Below are 20,030 nucleotides of genomic sequence, written 5' to 3' on the forward strand. Positions count from 1 at the left end.
CGTATGCATGTTGGTGCACGAACAACAGACTTCGTTAGACATGAGAAACGACAATCGTAATACAGCTGCAAAGCAAATCCCATTGACACCTGGATTCATTATTATTTTACAAACTTGCCGTAAATACAAAAAAAAAAACATGTATTCTTTGCAAATATGAAATGTCGTTGAATCGTATTGATGTACTTGGCTTCATAATGATGACAGTGGTGTTTGCTTTATGCATTTGCATATCAAAATATTCCTCGTAATAATTTAGCATGTGTTTAAGTTATAACATGTTTATCGTTTGAGTTGGTAAATAAATGAAATGAATAAATCATGAAACAAAGAATATTTATTAATTGAAAAAAAAAGCAATTAGATCTTTTTATATTGTAGTGACTGACGGTAACTGGAGTCCTTGGTCAAATGTGACAGCCTGTTCAACAACATGCGCAGATGGATACATTATCAGAAATCGAACTTGTGATAATCCTCCTCCTTCAAACGGTGGAACAAATTGTTCTGGTCTGTCTACTGATAAAGTATTGTGTAACGAAGGTAACTGCTCCAGTATCGATGGTAACTGGGGACCATGGGGAAATTCAAGTACTTGTTCGAAAAGCTGTGGGGATGGTGAAATGGTCCGAAATCGATCATGCGACAACCCGGTACCCGAAAATGGAGGTTTGGATTGTAATGGATCAAGCTATGATATCAATACTTGCAACGAAGGAGCATGTCCAGTAATCAATGGCAGTTGGGGAGAATGGACAAATTACAGCGACTGCACAGTCAGTTGTGAAGGAGGCATTCAGACAAGGTTAAGGTTATGTGATAGTCCTTCTCCAGAAAATGGTGGAGTAGATTGTAACGGATCTGCATCACAAACCCAACCTTGTAACATGGAGGATTGTCCAGGTAGAGCAATTGTCGTTTTATCAACGTAACTCATTGTATATTCAATTTCATTACCATATATATTACCAATCACATTTACTCAATTTTTTCATACATGTCATACAAACAAATATTTGATCGTTACCAATGGTTGTACCCATAAAAAGTATATCCTTGTAAACTCGTCGAAACACCTCAACACACTATTAGTAAAGGTTATCTTATTAATATTCTTATAAAAATTATTGTTACACTAACATCGATTTTGTCATCAACAAAAAAAGACATTATTAAATTTGTAGCATTTCCGAATTGATATTGTGATATATGAATACTGATCCACATTAATTTTTTATTTACTTTGCTTCATCTTTATAATTAAATTAACGGTACCAATTTTCTTGCACCAGATGCGCATTTCGACAATACATGTCTCTTCAGTGATGCTCGTGGCCAAAATATTTGAAAATCCAAAGCTTATATAAAAGATGAAGAGCTATAATCCAAAAGTTCCAAAAAGTATAGCCAAATCCGTGAAAGGAATCAGAGCTTTGCATGAGGGAGATACATTCCTTAATTTATAATAATTTATAAGATTTTGTAACAGCAAATTTTAATAACACAAACAAATCCGTATTTTCATGCCAGTACCGAAGTACTGGCTACTGGGCTGGTGATACCCTCGGGGACTAATAGTCCACCAGCAGAGGCATCGACCATGTATAATGTAATACAATTTATATTTTAAAGTTTAATTCTAATTATTATTTTGCCTGTCGATACTTTTATTCTGGCATTGTACAGGTCATGTCTTCTTAGACTGTCTGTGGTTTTAAAATACTAAATCCTTGCGATGTGTTAAAGTTTATTTTAGTCAATGATGCATTATTTTCTCTTGTTTATTGTCTTGGCATTTAACAAGCTTTCAGGTACTGCGAGTACATCAAATCGTACTTTACTGTTAATTTGACCTGTTGTCGCAATTTGTTATGTATTTCTGTAATCAAATGTTTACTTATTTTGTGTTATATCGCGTCTCATTATTTTTAGTATGTACCAACTATGATAAGTATCTAGTATGACGATAACTGTTCACTTTTATTTTCTTTTGAAAAAAAAGTCCTGTGTACGTAGTTTGATTTCAGGTCATTTTGTTCCAGGTCAGAGTTGTCTTATTGACACTCTCATTAAATCTGTTCATAACTTATTACTATAAACTCTCATCTGTTAGGTTTAAGGTTTGCGAACTTTTATTAAACGCGCGGCATTTTTATTCACTTGATCTTAGTCAAGCGCCAGTTGTTCAGTGGTTGTCGTTTGCTGGTATGGTTTATATGATTTTCTCGTTTCTCTTTTTTTCTGTAGTACGAAACCTTCGTTTCTTGATTGTATTGTTTAATGCTAGTAATATTGGGGCCCTTAGATTGCAGTTCAGTGTTAAACCAAAAACTGTTAACTCTTTACATTAGTCTCATTAGCCATCAGAACACCTCTTATTCATATTAACCATTCAACCTTGTTTCTGTTTATATAAACTCATCATAAATCCCAGGATTAAAATTTTATATTTACGCCAGAAGCGCGTTTCGTCTACAAAAGACTCATCAGTGACGCCCGAATAAAAAAAGTTTAATTAAATGTCCAAATAGAGTACGAAATTGAAGAGCATTGAGGACCAAAAATTCCTAAAAGTTTTGCTAAATACAGCTAAGGTAATCTATATCTAAGGTATAGCATTTATGTTCCCTATTATGCATAGTTTGAGGTATCTTTGAAGACGTATACACATTTAAAAACAGACGATACCTAAGGTTTGAGTACTACTTAATAAGTTGATACTCAAAGGTTAATAGAAGAGTCCAAAGAAACAATTGAAATTTAAACATGGACTGCCAGTGCAAAAACGACATACCACCATGTTCACAGTTTTATAAAAATCCAAAAGCTTCTGTTGAATGTTTGTATAACCGATGTCTTTAATGTAATTGTACTCTATGAAAAAAAATATCGAGAACTTTGTTTTACTATTTTTTCCATATCACACTTGTTTTCAGGCATGGACAATAAAGGAAAAGAATTTGTTTTTGGATTTATGCCAAACTATGACTTAACATCAGATTTAAAGATATTCATAACAACTGACAGTGAAAAAGATGTAAGAGTTGATGTAACCACGCCTTTATTCAATCCATCATTCTCTGATTCCTCGATCGTTCGAAAAGGTACTGTGAAGAAAGTATCAATTGACCAATTGATTGTTGGTTCGCCTGGGGAGATTGGTGAAAAGGGTATTCATGTTACTGCTGATGATGATATTATTGTATACGCTATAAATAAAAAATACAGAACCACAGACGCATTTCTCGTTTTGCCAGTTGATGCGTTAGGGCAAGAATACTATGTTGTTTCATGGCAAATGTTTTCATCTTTTATGATAATTGGAATTGATGACAATACTGAGGTTAAAATTAAGTTTGGCAAGGAGTGTCAATCCCTTATGGTTAATGGAATACCATTTGGTCCAAGAACAACATTAACTATCTCTATGAATAAATTTGAAACATTTTTTATGACATCAAGCACAGGGGATTTTACTGGAACTCATATATTTTCTACAAAAAATGTTGCTCTTTTAGGAGGGAGTGTTTGCGCAAAAATCGGACAAGGACGGTGTGATCATTTGGTTCAGCAAATGCTGCCAATCGAAAAATGGGGAAAGGAGTTTGTCACTATTGGAATGCCAAATTGCAATTCTCCTGATACCTATAGAATTGTTGCTAGTCAAGATAATACAGTTGTTAACATATCTGGGAGAAACCCTGTCAACCTGCTGGAATCTGGTGACTTCTTTACATTTAATTTAAATGACCGCTCATCGAAAACAGTTTCTTCTGATAAACAAATAGCTCTTACTTTATTTGCAAATGGTGGATGTAAAGGCAATCTAGGTGACCCAGCAATGATACTGATTCCTCCCATTCAACAATACTCGTCCAATTACACCTTTTCTACTGTCTCACTCGATGGTAATGATTTTATTAATTCTATTGTATTAGTAATTTCTGATAACTTTAAAAGTGGTCTTCGATTTGACAACAAACCTTTATCCGCTTCTACTTGGGATAGCGTAGATGGCAGAAGCGATATTAAGTACACTGATTTTATTATAACAAGTGGAGCCCATTATGTGTCCCATATAAATCCCATGGTTACATTCCTTGCAGTGTCTACCGGAATACAATTCTTCAATTCCTATGGATACCCCGCAGGACTGAATTTCCGGTCAACGGTACAGGTAACAATAATCTTATCGCTACATATAGTATACATAATTCTTATTTTACATGTAATTTTCTCTATGATTATGGTATTGTCATAAAAGGAACAACAATAGTGTATAAACATTGTAAGTATAATACCGTATCGGTAACCGTTAACAAATATCAACCCAACACAATAAAACACGTCTAGAAACAATGAACGGTTTTCAACAGAGGACAGGTGTCTTGAGATACAACGGATCAAGTCCTCCATTGCTTCGGAAAATATTTCAAGGAAATGGAGAGAGACGATTTACGTCGAAATAGAATTGCGAGAAGGAAACACCTGAAACATGTCACTTGATAAAGGCTACGAGGTCGAATTGGTTTTCAAAGGAAACACAAAACAAATCTGTTAAAACAGTTAGGGGAAACATTTTAAATTAGGTATAGCTATGACATAAAAAAAAGTACTAGTTTGTTCACATTTTTTTCGCTTGGTCTTAAAGAGTAATGATCTTTTGACAATCAAACCATATCTTCTTATTTTATTAATATTCTACATTATCGCAGTAGTTTATCATTTTTCGAAATTATTTCTATGTAAATATATATCGCAATTACTCAACTTTGTGTTGACTTTTTGTTTCTACCAAAGAGACAATCTCGTTTCGTTGAAGTTTTCTGCTCCACCCAAAAAAAGTAATGAGTTTACCCTCAATATATTTCATTTGAAACAGTTTTATGAAGTGCAGTAAATAACCCTACATTGTCTCGACATGTATTTGTTTGTACTCGGCTAAAACAGAATAGAAATTCTCAACAAAGCTTTTTTTATTATCAGTTTCAAAACCTTGTTAAAATAATTATGACAATGTATGGTTATATTAATAAAGTTGTAAATTACGATTTTGTTTTAAAAGATGAATTGTTGTACACAAGATTAAAAAAGAAAGAAAAATTTCCTTTGTTCAAATATATAACAAAAAGGCACTTGAAAAACAAACAGTATTATTTATTTACTCATATGAAACTGGACGATATTTATCTAAAAGCACTCAAGAACATCTGTATCGTTTTAAAAGACCCAATAAATTCAAAAGTATCATTTACCAACACCTTAAGAAGCACAACCATCCTTTTAAATATTTAGCAGTTCAACCTTTAGAAGTAGTAAATAAGCAGCCTGGTGAATCTCATTCAAAGTTTGTACGATCACGGAAAATAATTGAATTAAATTGGATTAAAAAATTACAGACAGTCTACCCTCTCGGTCTTAATGATAATATCATGGGAATTGGTAATATATCTAGAACCGATTCCGTTAACATTTTGGATATAGTTTCTAAAACTGTTCGTAAAAACCGTTCTCACGGTCGTAGGACAAATCGCAATCAAAGAAAATTTCGGACCAATCATACCAATATTTCGAACCTAATTTCTATTTAAAAAACAACGGCAGACATTATCTGTTAACAAAACTCTGTTCATTACCGGTTAATAAGTTAAATAAAATTTTGGAGGATTGCAACACAATTTCATATAGCAGTCATAAGTATGAAATTGTTCAAATTATTATGGCATATTGTTATTCTAAACTGTTTTCCAAAACATTTTATTAAAATAAAGTATGTCAATAAAGGTTTTGATTTTGTAAATATTGCAGGTATATTTAACGACCATTCTGTTAAAGAACAAATTCCTGGATATTTTGACAATACTGAGATACCTCTTATTTGTTATATTTACAAGAAATCTACCCGGAAATTTGTGTTTAATTATAGTCAACTGTGTAAAGATGTTTATATCAGTGAAAATACACCTACTTCATGTAATTGTAGTTCCTCCGAATATATTTATGGACCCATTTCCCATGCTATAACAGGAGATCTTAACATCGTTCAAGACCGAGAGTTAAAATCATTCCTCAGTAAAGGACCTAAATATCGCCCCCCGTCAATTATTAATTGGAATGAGTGTCGTAATATCATCCACGACTCACTCCATACTTACTGTATGAAATCGATAAAACGGGAAAAAGCTGACAAAAAATCTTTGGACTCTTTTTTTAATTCAGTAATGAAGATAGTTGATATACGTATTCAACATTTTAAAGAACATTTTACTATTAACAATAACCACAAAAAACCTATTTCTCGTATCAAACATAAACTAAAAGAACTAGCCAAGGAATTTGTTTTTGTCCCGACCGATAAAGCTGCTAATAATATTATTATTGTTTGACGTAAATTTTACATTGAGGTTTTGAAAAAAGAAATCACCAATTCACCAACATTCCAACTGACTCAATTTTCAGAAAACGACATCTGTAACAAACATAAACGTTTAGCTACCGCTTTACAAGCAGAGCCAAATACAATGAAAGTCCCAACTATGTATTAGCGATAAACAAAAAAACTATGTCAATTGGACATGGTTTGATACTATATATGCTCTTGAATTTTTACTAGATAACATTTTTGTTCGCTTTGGGGATTCCGTATATCGTCAGATTATCGGAATTCCAATGGGGACTAACTGTGCACCACTTATTGTGGACCTGTTTTTGTATTGCTATGAGTTACAATTTATGACAAAAATAAGCAAAGATCCATCGAAACAACATATAATAAACAAATTTAATAATACTTTTAGATATTTGGATGATATTTTGGCTCTCAATAATGACGACTTCAGTATGTATATTAAAGAAATTTATCCTGTTGAACTTACTTTAAATAAAGCTAATACTTACAATGACCACTGCCCTTTCCTCGATCTTGATATCTATATCACAAACGGAAAGCTGAATACTAAAATTTATGATAAAAGAGATGATTTTTCATTTCCTATCGTTAATTATCCATTTTTAGATGGTGACGTTCCCTTGTCACCATCTTACAGTGTTTATATATCTCAACTTGTACGATTCGCTCGTGTATGTAACAATGTTTTAGATTTTAACGAGAGAAATTTATGTATTACTGAAAAATTATTACACCAGGGTTTTCGATATCACAAATTTGTCAAATCATTTACTAAATTTTATCATCGGTATAAGGACATCATTCATAAATATAGCTCAACATGCAGACTTCTTATACGTTCAGGTATTTCACATCCAATTTTTTTATGGAAATATTCTTTATCAAGCACAAAGGTGTCAGTATTCACCTCAAAAACTAACAGAACCTTTGAATAGACTTATTAAGAAGGGATATAGTTACGATACTGTTGTCAGGTCATTAAAGATTGCATATTTTGGCGTTAAGGTAGATAGGGTGTCTTCCTCCATTTTGGATTTTGGAATACCAGAAAACAAGGTCTAGATGTCTGATAAAATGTGCAAATTTTGCTATTAGGAGGTAATTCATGAGTAAGATTTTTCATTATGATATAAAATATGCCATGTTTTATCATATGTATGGTTGTATTTTAACAAAAAACAAAGACTTTTGTTTGATTAATTTTTTTCCAACTTTGCCAAATAAGGGGAGACAACCCAAATGCAAGGGCAGATAATTCAGATAGTGTTACTTTTACAATAGAATGTGTTAGGAATTTACCCATTTTATTATGAAGCAAGAAAACGAGTCCGGTGACCCCATTTTTTCTTCTTATTATCTGAAAGAATAATATTGGAGCTATCTTCTTATATTTTATCTCAAAATTATATGGTGTAGTTTTCGTTTTATGACCGAAAATTAGGTTTTCCATGCATAATCTATACAAAATATGACAATTTTGCGCAACCTGTAGTGTGAAAATAAGTCCGGTGACGCATTCTTTTTATTAATGTTCTTAAACAAGCAGGATAAAAACTACATTTTGGCAAATTTTTAAGAAATTCTATGGATTATAATTTAGACACCCCATCTACCCTAATATTGATTCACTTATAGGGTCTTTGCATCGGAACTAAACACATTTATTCAAAAACCAGTTGTTGGCATGACACGGGTTATGTTCTTCTCATATATGTTATGATGGTATGATACTAAACCCCTAACGGGAAGGATTGTGCCTGATGTTCATATGATGAAATCATAATCTTTCAGTCAGTTTAATTGAAGTCTGGAGCAGGCATGTCAGTTAACTGCTAGTAGTCTGTTGTTTTTTATGTATTATTGTCATTTTGTTTATTTTCTTTGGTAACATCTTCTGACATCAGACTCGGACTTCTCTTGAACTGAATTTTAATGTGCGTATTGTTATGCGTTTACTTTTCTACATTGGCTAGAGGTATAGAGGGAGGGTTGAGATCTCACAAACATGTTTAACCCCGCCGCATTTTTGCGCCTGTCCCAAGTCAGGAGCCTCTAGCCTTTTTTAGTCTTGTATTATTTTAATTTTAGTTTCTTGTGTACAATTTGGAAATTATTATGTCATTATCACTGAACTAGTATATATTTGTTAAGGGGCCAGTTGAAGGACGCCTCCGAGTGCGGGAACTTCTCGCTACATTGAAGACCTGTTGGTGACCTTCTGCTGTTGTTTTTTTCTATGGTCGGGTTGTTGTCTCTTTGGCACATTCCCCATTTCCATTCTCAATTTTAGATTTGGATAGTTCATAAATGAATTTGCATTTGTTGGTTGTTTGTTGATTTTATCGTTCTGTTGTTTTCCTCTTACATTGTATGTGATTCTCTCGGTTTAACTTGGTTACCCGGATTTGATTTTGCTTCATAAAATTAAAAAAAGTGAACATGTTTGTCTATGTGAACATTGGTATACAACTCTATTTATCACGAAAACTATGTTTAAAACATGTCAGTGAAAGAAATGCTATGCGTGAGAACGACTTGCCATAAATGAAAGAAAAATATGTGAAGTAATCTTATTATTTTGACTGATTTTAACAGATAATTTTCCTTGAAATTGTTTAGGAGATATGTTTAAACTCATCATAGATACCAGGAATAAATTTAGTATATACGCCAGACGCGCGTTTCGTCTACAAAAGACACATCAGTGGCGATTGAATCCAAAAAAAGTTAAAAAGGCCAAATAAAGTTCGAATTTGAAGAGCATTGAGAACCAAAATTCCTAAAAGTTTTGCCAAATACAGCTAAGGTAATCTATGGTTGAGGTAGAAAAAGTGCTGACTACTGGGTTTGTGATACACTCGGGGAAATAAATCTCCAACAGCAGTGGCATCGAACCAGTGGTTGTAAACAAACTCATCATAGATACCAGGACTAAATTTAGTAACTATGGTTAAGTTTTCGGAAATTTATTTGTACATAAAATCTGTATTGTTGAATAAAATTATGTTTTTTTTAGTTTTTCATCAGTTTATTATTTTTATTTTGTTCCAATCGAATATAAGTAGTTCCCATAACAACCCATACACAGTGATAATACTTCACAACCTGAGGCTTAAATAGTTATCAAAGGTACCAGGATTATAATTTCGTACGCCAGGCGCGCGTTTCGTCTACATAAGATTCATCAGTGACGCTCATATCGAAATATTTATAAGCCAAACAAGTACAAAGTTGAAAAGCATTGAGGATCCAAAATTCCCAAAAGGTTGTGTCAAATACGGTTAAGGTAATCTATGTCTGGAATAAAAAAATCCTTAGTTTTTCGAAAAATTTAAAGTTTTGTAAACAGAATTTATAAAAATGACCACATTATTGATATTCATGTCAACACCGAAATGTTGACTACTGGGCTGGTGATACCTTCGGGGACGAAACGTCCGACAGCAGTGGCATCGACCCAGTGGTTTAAATATTTATTAAAGGTACCAGGATTATAATTTAGTACACCAGACGCGCGTTTCGTCTACAGTCAGTGGTCTATGATTTTCATTATATTTGGAAAATAAGCAGATTCAAGAATGCACAGTATACGTGAAAGTCTTACTAGCCAATTTTGAACTGAATTTAAAGTAACTTTTGATTTTCCACTTAATTGAAATGACTTAAGATTGTTTTACACATATACATTTAAGGACTGTAACAAAGAAGCTGAAAACAACACGGGAACTGGTGGATCGTCTTGCGACTTAGGATTAGGTATTTGAAAATAGTACATGTACTTGTTAAATATGTTTAGTAATTAATTGACTTCAAGAAATCTTTTTGTTTTTATCTTTTAAAAGTAAGGTATACAGGAGGGATATTCTTCATAGTTAAGTTGTTTCTTCCGAGGTTAAAGTCTTACCTGTCTTTCTGCATACTGCTGTTTCATTCAATTTAATGATGATAATAAAATTGAGAATGGAAATGGGGAATGTGTCAAAGAGACAACAACCCGACCAAATAAAAAACAACAGCAGAGGGTCACCAACATGAGACTTTAATGAAACTAATTAGGAAAGGTGTTTTTAGTGTTGGAGTATATATTCAACTAATACTTTAGTTATCTCCCAGTATTAGGCAACACGTACTAATCCTGCTAATATATTATGTAATTAAAAAGTGTTAATAAGTAAGTTTTGTTATTATTTTCTACGTGTTAATGGCATATTGCTTCGAGTTGCAAAAAGAGAGTTGTTGGAAAGTAAAATTGATATAAACAGAATTAAAAATAAATGTTCCTATTATATGTTTGTACCGCTATAACAGTACGTTCGACGAATAATTATGTGATGATATATGGTCGTGTTTGGTTTATCTTGGTTATGATTTTTTTCTATTTGATTCACATATGTTCTATAGAGCATAAGTTTTGTTGGCTAAACAGCCAACTAAAATTAATTGCTCACTAGTAACTTAAATACACTCAACTAATTTTGCTCAAATGATCTATTCCAAACTCTTAACTTTTGTTATTAATATTTTAGAAAGGTGTTTATTCACATGAGCTTGCTTTAAGTTACAGTGAACAATTTTTGTTCGGTACTTTATGATTTTTTCCGTTAATTTGAACATGGTTATGAACGTTTGAAGCGATATACTTCTTACAATAGATTTTGTATTACAATTATAATATAAGTCTTTATTAGTTTTTGAAAGAAACATTTGATTTCAGACCCATGCAAAGATGTGCATTGTTTGAACAATGGCACTTGTTCTCCCCTTGGATGGACAGGATACGAATGTAAATGTCCAGATCCTTTCTATGGACCAGTATGCGAGATAGGTAGGTTTCGTTTATGACAAATATTTTTATATTCATTCCGACGGATCATTTGTCTATTTTTGCAATTTCGTACAGGTGTGCTTCTGAGCGGTTTTGCAGATTAAAAAATTTTTTTCGATTGTATTTTATCTGCATGATTTGTATTGAATTTCTTTATTTGAATAAGTAAAAGGTGGACTTGGTCAAATCTGAACACTATTCATAATTTTCTAAATTATCATAACAAGTAACTGAAATTTAATTTTTTTTATCGTTTGAGTTAAATTTAAGACGGTGTCCGTCTTAAATAAAAGTTGCCGCATTTGAGTTCATTCATAATATTCATACAAAGGTTGAGAGTAAACAAGGATGCGGCCACTTTTATTTTGACAAAAACATCTGAAAAGTGACATACTATGACATTTTTGATAGATGTTTCATATAATTCAATTCAAATATTTCACATGAACTTCAGTGTGTTAAAAGTGTCCAAAATCTTTTATCAGATGAACATGAAATTTGAGGTCAAAAACGGACCTAACCGGAACTTATTTATTCATTTCGATGAACTGTAAACATTGTGTTCAACTGTCTTCAATGTTACACATACCAAACAAAAAAAACATTGTTATCCTAAAAATTGCAAGAGATGTTAAAGTTTATATCAAAACAAGTTGTATGTGTTTATAAATGATTTATTTCATTGCAGATATGTGTAAACCATATCCATCTGACGTTGTATTTGTACTCGACAATTCGATGAGTATGGGGAATGTGTATTTTACGTTACAGAAAGAATATTTGATAAATTTGACAAATGATTGGATAATCGATGAAGAACATTTTCAAATTGCCATAATAACATTTTCCGATGTATCAGTTGTCCAGTATGATTTTGGCATTATCAGTAATAATACAGATTTTTCGGATACGTTATCAAATATCGAATTTAAAGGCAGTATTTCACAATTACACTTGGGTATTGCAGAAGGAGTAAATCTTTTAAGTAAAAGAGAACGTCGCATTCACTTAATGAAAGCTAAAAAATATCTTATAATTATATCAGATGGTCTCCTGTCAACACCTCGTGACTTACAAGCAGTTACAAGCGAAGATATTGAAACCGATATTGTAGCCTTTGGGGAGGATGTTTCGCATTACTACCTGAGTAAAATTACTGGAAATATGACAGGCATTTTCCCACCAACCAGTGATCGACTGTGGTATCACATGATGGCTGATCTTATTCATCCATTCTGCAATGGTAAGAGCGTTGCTGATTCAATATACATGCTTTATATATGAATTAACATTCACGAATTCCATTATTTAATGGGATAGTGTGATAAAGTAGTTTACAAACAATTAGGTGATATTTTATCACACTGTCCCCTTAATCAATTTACACTTAAGTGATATTTCATCACACTGTCCCCTAAATTAATGAATTCGTGAATTTAGATTCTGTTAATTATAACAAAATGATATTGCTAACATGCACGCGGCATTTTGACTAAAATTAAAGACTGCTGGAGTCAAATTCCAAATAATATGCCCGGACAGCCATACTGAATTGTCTTCTTTTAAATTGTAACCCTGTGAGCCAACACGATTTAATTCATTTTAAATTTTGATTTAGTACAAAGAGGTAAATTTTCGTAGTGTTTTATCATACATTGTAGTAGTGTCCTGAATATATATGTGATATTGTCCACTGACATTTACTAAGGCGATATCAAAGGATCATTGATTCGTGAATAGATAGATATCATATCAACATTTTTTTTATTTACTGTTGGAATTTAGTCTTTTTGGCAGATAGTGTTTTCTATCATGCAACCAATTTTCTTCAAAATTCTAACGAACTAAAATGTCATTAATTTGTAAGCACAGAAATTGATAAAAAAAATATTTAAAATACGTTGATTTCCACAGCTAAACTAGGTAAGACATTATTTATTTTGAACAATACACAATTCCTAAACTCATTTAAACAAGGATGAAGTCCATTATAATTTTTTAAAACATAAAAATTAATCAATCATTGGAACGAATGGAAAACATCCGTTATAATATAATTCTTGATACACAGTGTATGTAAAGTGCGGATCCTAAAGTATCATTTTTACTGTATATCCCATAAATTTCTGATGTAGAATGATAAATAAACAGACGATCTATTTTTTTTTATTTTTGAAGAAAATGAAGAAAATTAGTTAAAATGAATATGTTTAGAAATAAATGATACTAGTAAGACAATGTAAGAGATGCGAACGGGGTTTTATCGCGCATAAAGCCATCCAGCTGTGAAATATATACCGAAATAGGTGAATATTTAGGACATTTCACGAACAGATCGTGCAGGTGATTTTTAAAACTAGCAGGTAAGATGTGGTTGCAGAAAAATGTTCATTTCAACACAATTATTAAAGTTGTATAACGTAGAATAGGTTTTGTCATTCAGTTTCTTTATATTGAACTAAATTCCACTATGATGCTTTCTTTATGCGAGTCGTGTTTACTGTCGAATAATGATATTATAGATCAAAAATCATTTTTACTGTAGAGCGATTCATTAGTATTGTATATGCGGTGCATTTTCACTTGATGAATTTTAAAAACATTTATCTATTAAAGTCTTAATTAAGCCGACATGCTGAAACAAAAGATAAAGTAAGAAAAGGATTTGATAAAGTGTATCTTGCGGAGGAAAGTTTGCTTTAACACTCTAATTAATTCAATAGAAATAACATTTATTTCAAATGTATTCCATTTAATTTCTTATGAATCGTAGGGATCTTTATCCTTAGTTTTATTTCACCATTTACACGACACTTCATCCCTAATTAGAGGAAATAAAGAAATGAATGAACGAATGAATGAATGAATAAGACCCTTTATAACTTGCTGTTCGGTTAGAGCCAAGACTCCATGTTGAAGACCGTATTTTGACCTATAATGGTCTACCTTTATAAATTGTGACTCGGATCGAGAGTTGTCTCATTGTCACATATGACATCTTCTTATATCTATCTATGGCTCAAACCGAAACTGGATGGGATAAAAAGGGATAAAAAAACACCCTTCTTTTCTAGTATATTTATAATGGGCTTAATATAATTGTTTTCAAATCGTACAATTTTGCCTAACCGGTTACGCGGATAGTCGTTTGACCGATTAAACGGTTAACCGGTAGTTTAAGTTCATGTTTGAGAGCCTTACCTATAGTACAATAAAAATGTTCCTTTTCATAATACGATGAATTTAAAAAAAAAAGAGTATGGAAATGGGGAATATGTCTAAAAGTCAACAACTCAACGGAAGAGCAGATAACAGCCGAAGTCCACCCATGAGTCTTCAATAACGTTTGTCCTTTTGCATTAACGTAAATGTACCCAAATTGCACCTTTTTTGACAGTTTTTTTAACCTATGTGTTTTATGCTTCAGACAACAGTTTTAATTGTGCGTTTATTTTGTTGATGTGTCATAATTAACGATATGATTTCACTAATTTAATTTTGAATCCATATGGAATCATAGAAAAATTGGTCTGAAATGACCTCCAAACCATCAATGATTCTGTAATGAGGAGTACCCAAATTGCATCCATGCCTAAATTCGCATTGTCAAAAGTCTTATAACAGTTTTTATTAAATTTTGCAAATATTTTGAACAATTGGATAAAAGTCAATGCTTACTCTTTATTTTTTTTTTAAAAAAATGGATACTTGTAACATATTGTATTTGCTAATTTAAAAAAGATGACCGTACAGTTTGCTTTTTCAAGTAAACACTTCATCTGTTGATAAATACTGTAAAAGTTTTGCGTATATCTAAATACTTTTACCTATGTTGAAAGACGTGCGTTGTATCAAATCATAAAAACACAAATTGTTTAGTCTCTATAAAATCTTGTAAGATTTACGCTGGTCTTTTTGCTAAATAGGTGCAATTTGGGTACCGTGACGTTATGCATGATATAAGGATTGTATGTGTGGAATACTAGCGAAGTTTGACTTTTAATAATCCAATACGACTGTATATACTATGGCGTTTGTAATATCTTCATATTGAAAAAATAAATAAAACAAATACCACAGGAACTTATTTAACTTTTAATATTAATTGGAACAAAATTCATAGTTATAATAAAGGAAAAACGTAAATTTAAAAATACAATATGAAATGTTGAGAAGCGTTTTTGTTACAAGTTTGAATAGCCATATATTTGATGAAATGTGAATGAGGAGTTTGTATATTTCAATTTGAAAATATCATTAACACTAAAGTTATCAATTAAGTTTTTTCATTTGTTGCTAGTCCATTTATCACATAAATCTACAATAAAAATTCCTCGCATCTTCGAAAATTCTACAGCAGAAATGATTGCATTAACATTGATAATTCCTCGCATCTATAGTTAAAATGGATCGCCTTCAATAATCAATATGCTATATTATGTTGCTTTTATAACACTTATTTGAACTTAAATGCTGTTTTAGTATGTTAAAAAGACATATCACAATGAAAATATGTTGAAACTTAACTTCAAATCAATTATTTTGGTATTTTCGAAACGTAAACAAGTACAGTTTTCCCATGATTTTTTATTCTACAATAAACATTCTCGCATATGACAGTGAAAATGAACTAGATGGATTCGCACTTTATATACACTGATACAGGCATTTTTGTTTATATAATTTTGATAAACCGCGCACTTTGAGTTATTAATAAACATGTAAAATACATCAATCTTATCTTTAAGATAAATGAAATTATAAAGTTCACTGATGGCATGGTAATTTGTTAAACTAACGGTCTTTTTTTTTAGTTTGTCACGAATCAAATGAAACAGACTTGTTGATTGCAGTAGATGTTTCACGGGATATGGATACTACAGACTTAACAACCGTGATCCCTTCACTTATGATCAAACTGCTGAATATGATTGGCTTAGAGAATGCTGATCTCCGATTATCGTTAGTAAACTTCGCCGATCAAGTTGATGTCAGATTCACAAACCAGACCTATTTAAATGAAACACAATCCCGAACAATACAGAGAATGTCCTATTTACCCCGCGAAAATACAAAAGTCACAAATTTTAGTGACATACTTGATCATGTGGTTGACTTATCGAACGATACAGACAATGGAGCTAGATTTTCTGCTAAAAAGATAATTTTATTTATTTCGGAATTCAAATTTGATATTGATGAGAAATCAAAAGATATAACTCGCAAACTAATGAGTGATTCCTCTGAGATTTTCACAATTGGTTTGAATTTAGAGGAGGAATCTTTTCAGAATATGTTGGACATTTCATCTTCGTCCTTTCATGTCGGGACAGTTGGTGACATGTTTGCCAACCAGATTGACACTTTCATTGAAGCTTTTGTTAATCAACTATCATATGTCAAATGCACTGTCAATTAATCATTGGTAATTGTCAGGAACTCGTATTGTGCCAATACGACTCATTTAATTTGGGAATAATGCAAATGCTAAATTCTTATTATACTGAACATCAAGAATGATATTAGAAGTTTGTCATAAATACTTAAAAAGAGAAAATAGATGTAGTAATTTTTAATGAATAGTGTTATACTAATGCAATAACATGTAGTGTCATTTAGTTTAAACAATATTTATTCAGATAAATCAACATTAAACATATTATACAATGAAATAATATTAAGGATTCAGAAACAAGCAATTTGCTTTTACAAATCTGTCTCCTTGTATGTATGTTTATTGTCGGCTTTCCGACTTTTTTCTTGTTATGTTAGAAATGAAGATTTGTATATTGAAGAATGATGTTTTGATTGTTATTCGTTTGAACGTATATTTCAACCCAAGCTATTTATTTTCGCGACTTTCGCTTGTAGAATAATATCGAAAACATAAATATTCGCAATTATGTAAAACTAGGAGTAATCCTTACTTTACTACATCAAATCTCGAAATTTAATTACCATGGAATGGGCCAGAAAGGACTAAACGTGAAATAAAGTTTCCGCCAAAATAAGTTAGCTCATAGTAACTAGATAGTGCAGTTGCACGGTTAGTAGCATTTATGAATGGAATTGATCACATAGCTGGGATAGAAATCGAGAACATATACTAGTAGTACATGGAGCAAAATGCATGTACAAATCGTGTTTGCAATACAAGCTCCTCGGCATGACCTAAACAGGTAAGAATACAGATGACTCACGGTGAAGAAACTCTTATCATTAATGCACAAAAGAGTAGATTTAGCAATTGAAAAAGAACAACAACAATTTGATCCATGCCGATAAATGCTAAGGCATATGTGCTCTGTAAATAAAGTTCTTAAAAAGTTTATTGCTGAACTAAAAACCTATTATTTAATCCAACATATCTGTTTGTGATGCTTTTCTATGATATCATCTGCGAAACATTAGATGAAAGAACTGATACTATTTTATAACTTTTCGATTTTGATGTTCTATTCTGTTTGATCAGGGCTACTTATTATGTCATGATATTTTATGTTAATTTTAGCCGATACCAAACTGAAGGCTTTATGTACGTTTAGTTTACAACAATACATCGATTTTATAAAATATTTGAACCTTAAAATATAAAGCTTTACACCCGTCTCTATTTGCACGAGTTAAATCGAGATTTAAACAATAAATCATTAGTGTAATGTGTGTTTGCATGCATGGAAAGTGGTTTAAATATCATTAGTTGTAACACAATGCATTATAAACCAATAGTATTGAACTTCCTGTAAAATAAAATGCCCAGGAATTATACCTGCACAAGTAATTCAATTTTAATACGGTTTAATAGCAGGTAAGTTGGTGTGATTTTATGATATTTCAAACCACCATTATTACGTGGAATAGACATTAACTTTTTGTATACAAAAATAAGATTTTGGAGCAGGGACTAATAAGACAACATCAGACATCATAAACGTCCACTGATTCATAAAAATGTATAAATGTTATAAATAATAACGAAAACTTTCAAAACAAGTATCAAAATATAGGCACAGGCCAACACAAATAATGTTTTAAGGCATGTTAATACATAAATATATAGTACTTATCAATCTCTTTAAAACCTGGATCAGCTGTGAAAACAAAGGCAAAAGAGAGCACGTAATATAGAGAAGTGTAAAAAAACACTTAGAAATATAATGTTATTCATGAGAACTAACTTGTTACAAGAGGTATGAATACACTAAACCAGGAACATCGTATCTAAGAAACTGACAATATATCTCCTTAATATTATGATTCATTCATTCATTTTTGATATAATTGAAACTTGTTAGTTAAAATGTGTACTACAATAACATACACGGTACCAATTGTGCTGCCTAACATGCCTCATCATTGTCTCTTCAGTGATAATCGAGGCCAAGATATTTAAAAAAATAAAGTTTATTGAAAAGACGAAGACCTATACACTAAAAAGGGTAAAAAGGTATTACAAAACCCGGGCGAGGAATCAAAGCTTTGCATTTTTAACAGGATATTTCCAAAACACACAAGCCGTCTATTTCATGCCAGTAACGAAGAACTGGTTACTGGGCTGGTGACAACCTGTTGAGGATAAATAAAGACTATCACAGTACCGCGGGAATTATCAATTTTCTTATAAAAAGTAAAATCACAAAAATACTGAACTCCGAGGAAAACTCGTTAGCGCTGTATATATGTATGTATGTATATATGCGTAAACGTCATTGTATTTAAGCATTAAATTTACGTGTTTTCCCCTTCATAAACACAACGCATTCAATAATATATACGATCACGAAAATACCCTCGGAGACTATCAGAAATCGACCCAGTGGTAGTAATAACATAAACAGTACCAATGTTGCTGCACCAGATACAACATGTGCCAGTCCCTCATGTTTCGTTTTTATACCTAAAATACCCAAATATAAAATACATAGTTTGATATAAACAACCAAAAGAAGATGTTTTGCATTTCTTTACTAGTTACGAAACATTCGAACCAACTCTTTCAGTGGTCTGTAGTTGGTATGTTGCAAAGTGAAATTCCTCCTATCTTTATAAAAAAAAAAGTAAAATCACAAAAATACTGAACTCCGAGGAAAATTCAAAAAGGAAAGTCCTAATCAAACGGCAAAATCACAAGCTCAAACACATCAACATATTATTGATGCGGGGGCAGTCCACAATTTCTGTCCGTTATCCTTTCCAGCACATTCAGAACTTTCTGTTACTATTTTTTAATAGTTGCTCGTACTGGATGTGTATGTAATAACTGACAATGGACAGTAAGCTGCAATAATCAAACATGCTAAGTCGGGAGGTTCAATTTTTTTTATTCATGTATAAAGATATAGGAATATGTTGTTTGAGTGTCAATGAGACAACTCTCCATTCAAGTGACCATTTGTAAATGTATACCATTATAGGTCCAAATTCTGCCCTCAACACAAAAACAACAAAAACTACTTTGAGTCATACAAGTAAAAGGTTCAGCTTGCTATAAAACCAGGTTTAATCTACCATTTTTTATATAAGAAAATGCCTTTACTTAGTCAGGAATATGACAGTTGTTGTCCATTCGTTTGATGTGTTTGTTTCAGCTTTTGATTTTGCAAATTAATTAAGGACTTTCCATTTTGAATTTTCCTCGGAGTTCAGTATTGTTGTAATTTTACTACCGGTAGTGGCTTTACCTATCAAATTGGCACGCAGCAAAACAAAAGTTATAATTAAAGAAGTATGATACAGCCATATTTACTGCCTTACTGAACCAATTGTGTAGCTTATTGTTAATGACTCAGGCCTATT

At 31.9% G+C, this 20,030-nt stretch overlaps 2 protein-coding genes across 3 annotated transcripts in view; one reads left to right on the plus strand and one right to left on the minus strand.

The window, feature by feature from the left end:
• The window catches only part of LOC143052176 (uncharacterized), a 142,706-nt gene that overhangs the window by 94,439 nt on the left and 28,237 nt on the right, over nt 1–20,030 (minus strand). The gene's annotated exons all lie outside the window — the stretch shown is intronic.
• On the plus strand, nt 559–16,848 carry LOC143052173 (uncharacterized). The gene is made up of 6 exons (XM_076225129.1): nt 559–903; nt 2,937–4,177; nt 10,102–10,165; nt 11,124–11,234; nt 11,923–12,477; nt 16,049–16,848. The coding sequence occupies exons 1-6, from the start codon at nt 624–626 to the stop codon at nt 16,651–16,653; spliced, it is 2,856 nt and encodes a 951-aa protein (XP_076081244.1). The 5' UTR covers nt 559–623; the 3' UTR covers nt 16,654–16,848.

This window comes from Mytilus galloprovincialis, chromosome 11, assembly GCF_965363235.1.
Source record: "Mytilus galloprovincialis chromosome 11, xbMytGall1.hap1.1, whole genome shotgun sequence".
Lineage (NCBI taxonomy): Eukaryota > Metazoa > Mollusca > Bivalvia > Mytilida > Mytilidae > Mytilus > Mytilus galloprovincialis.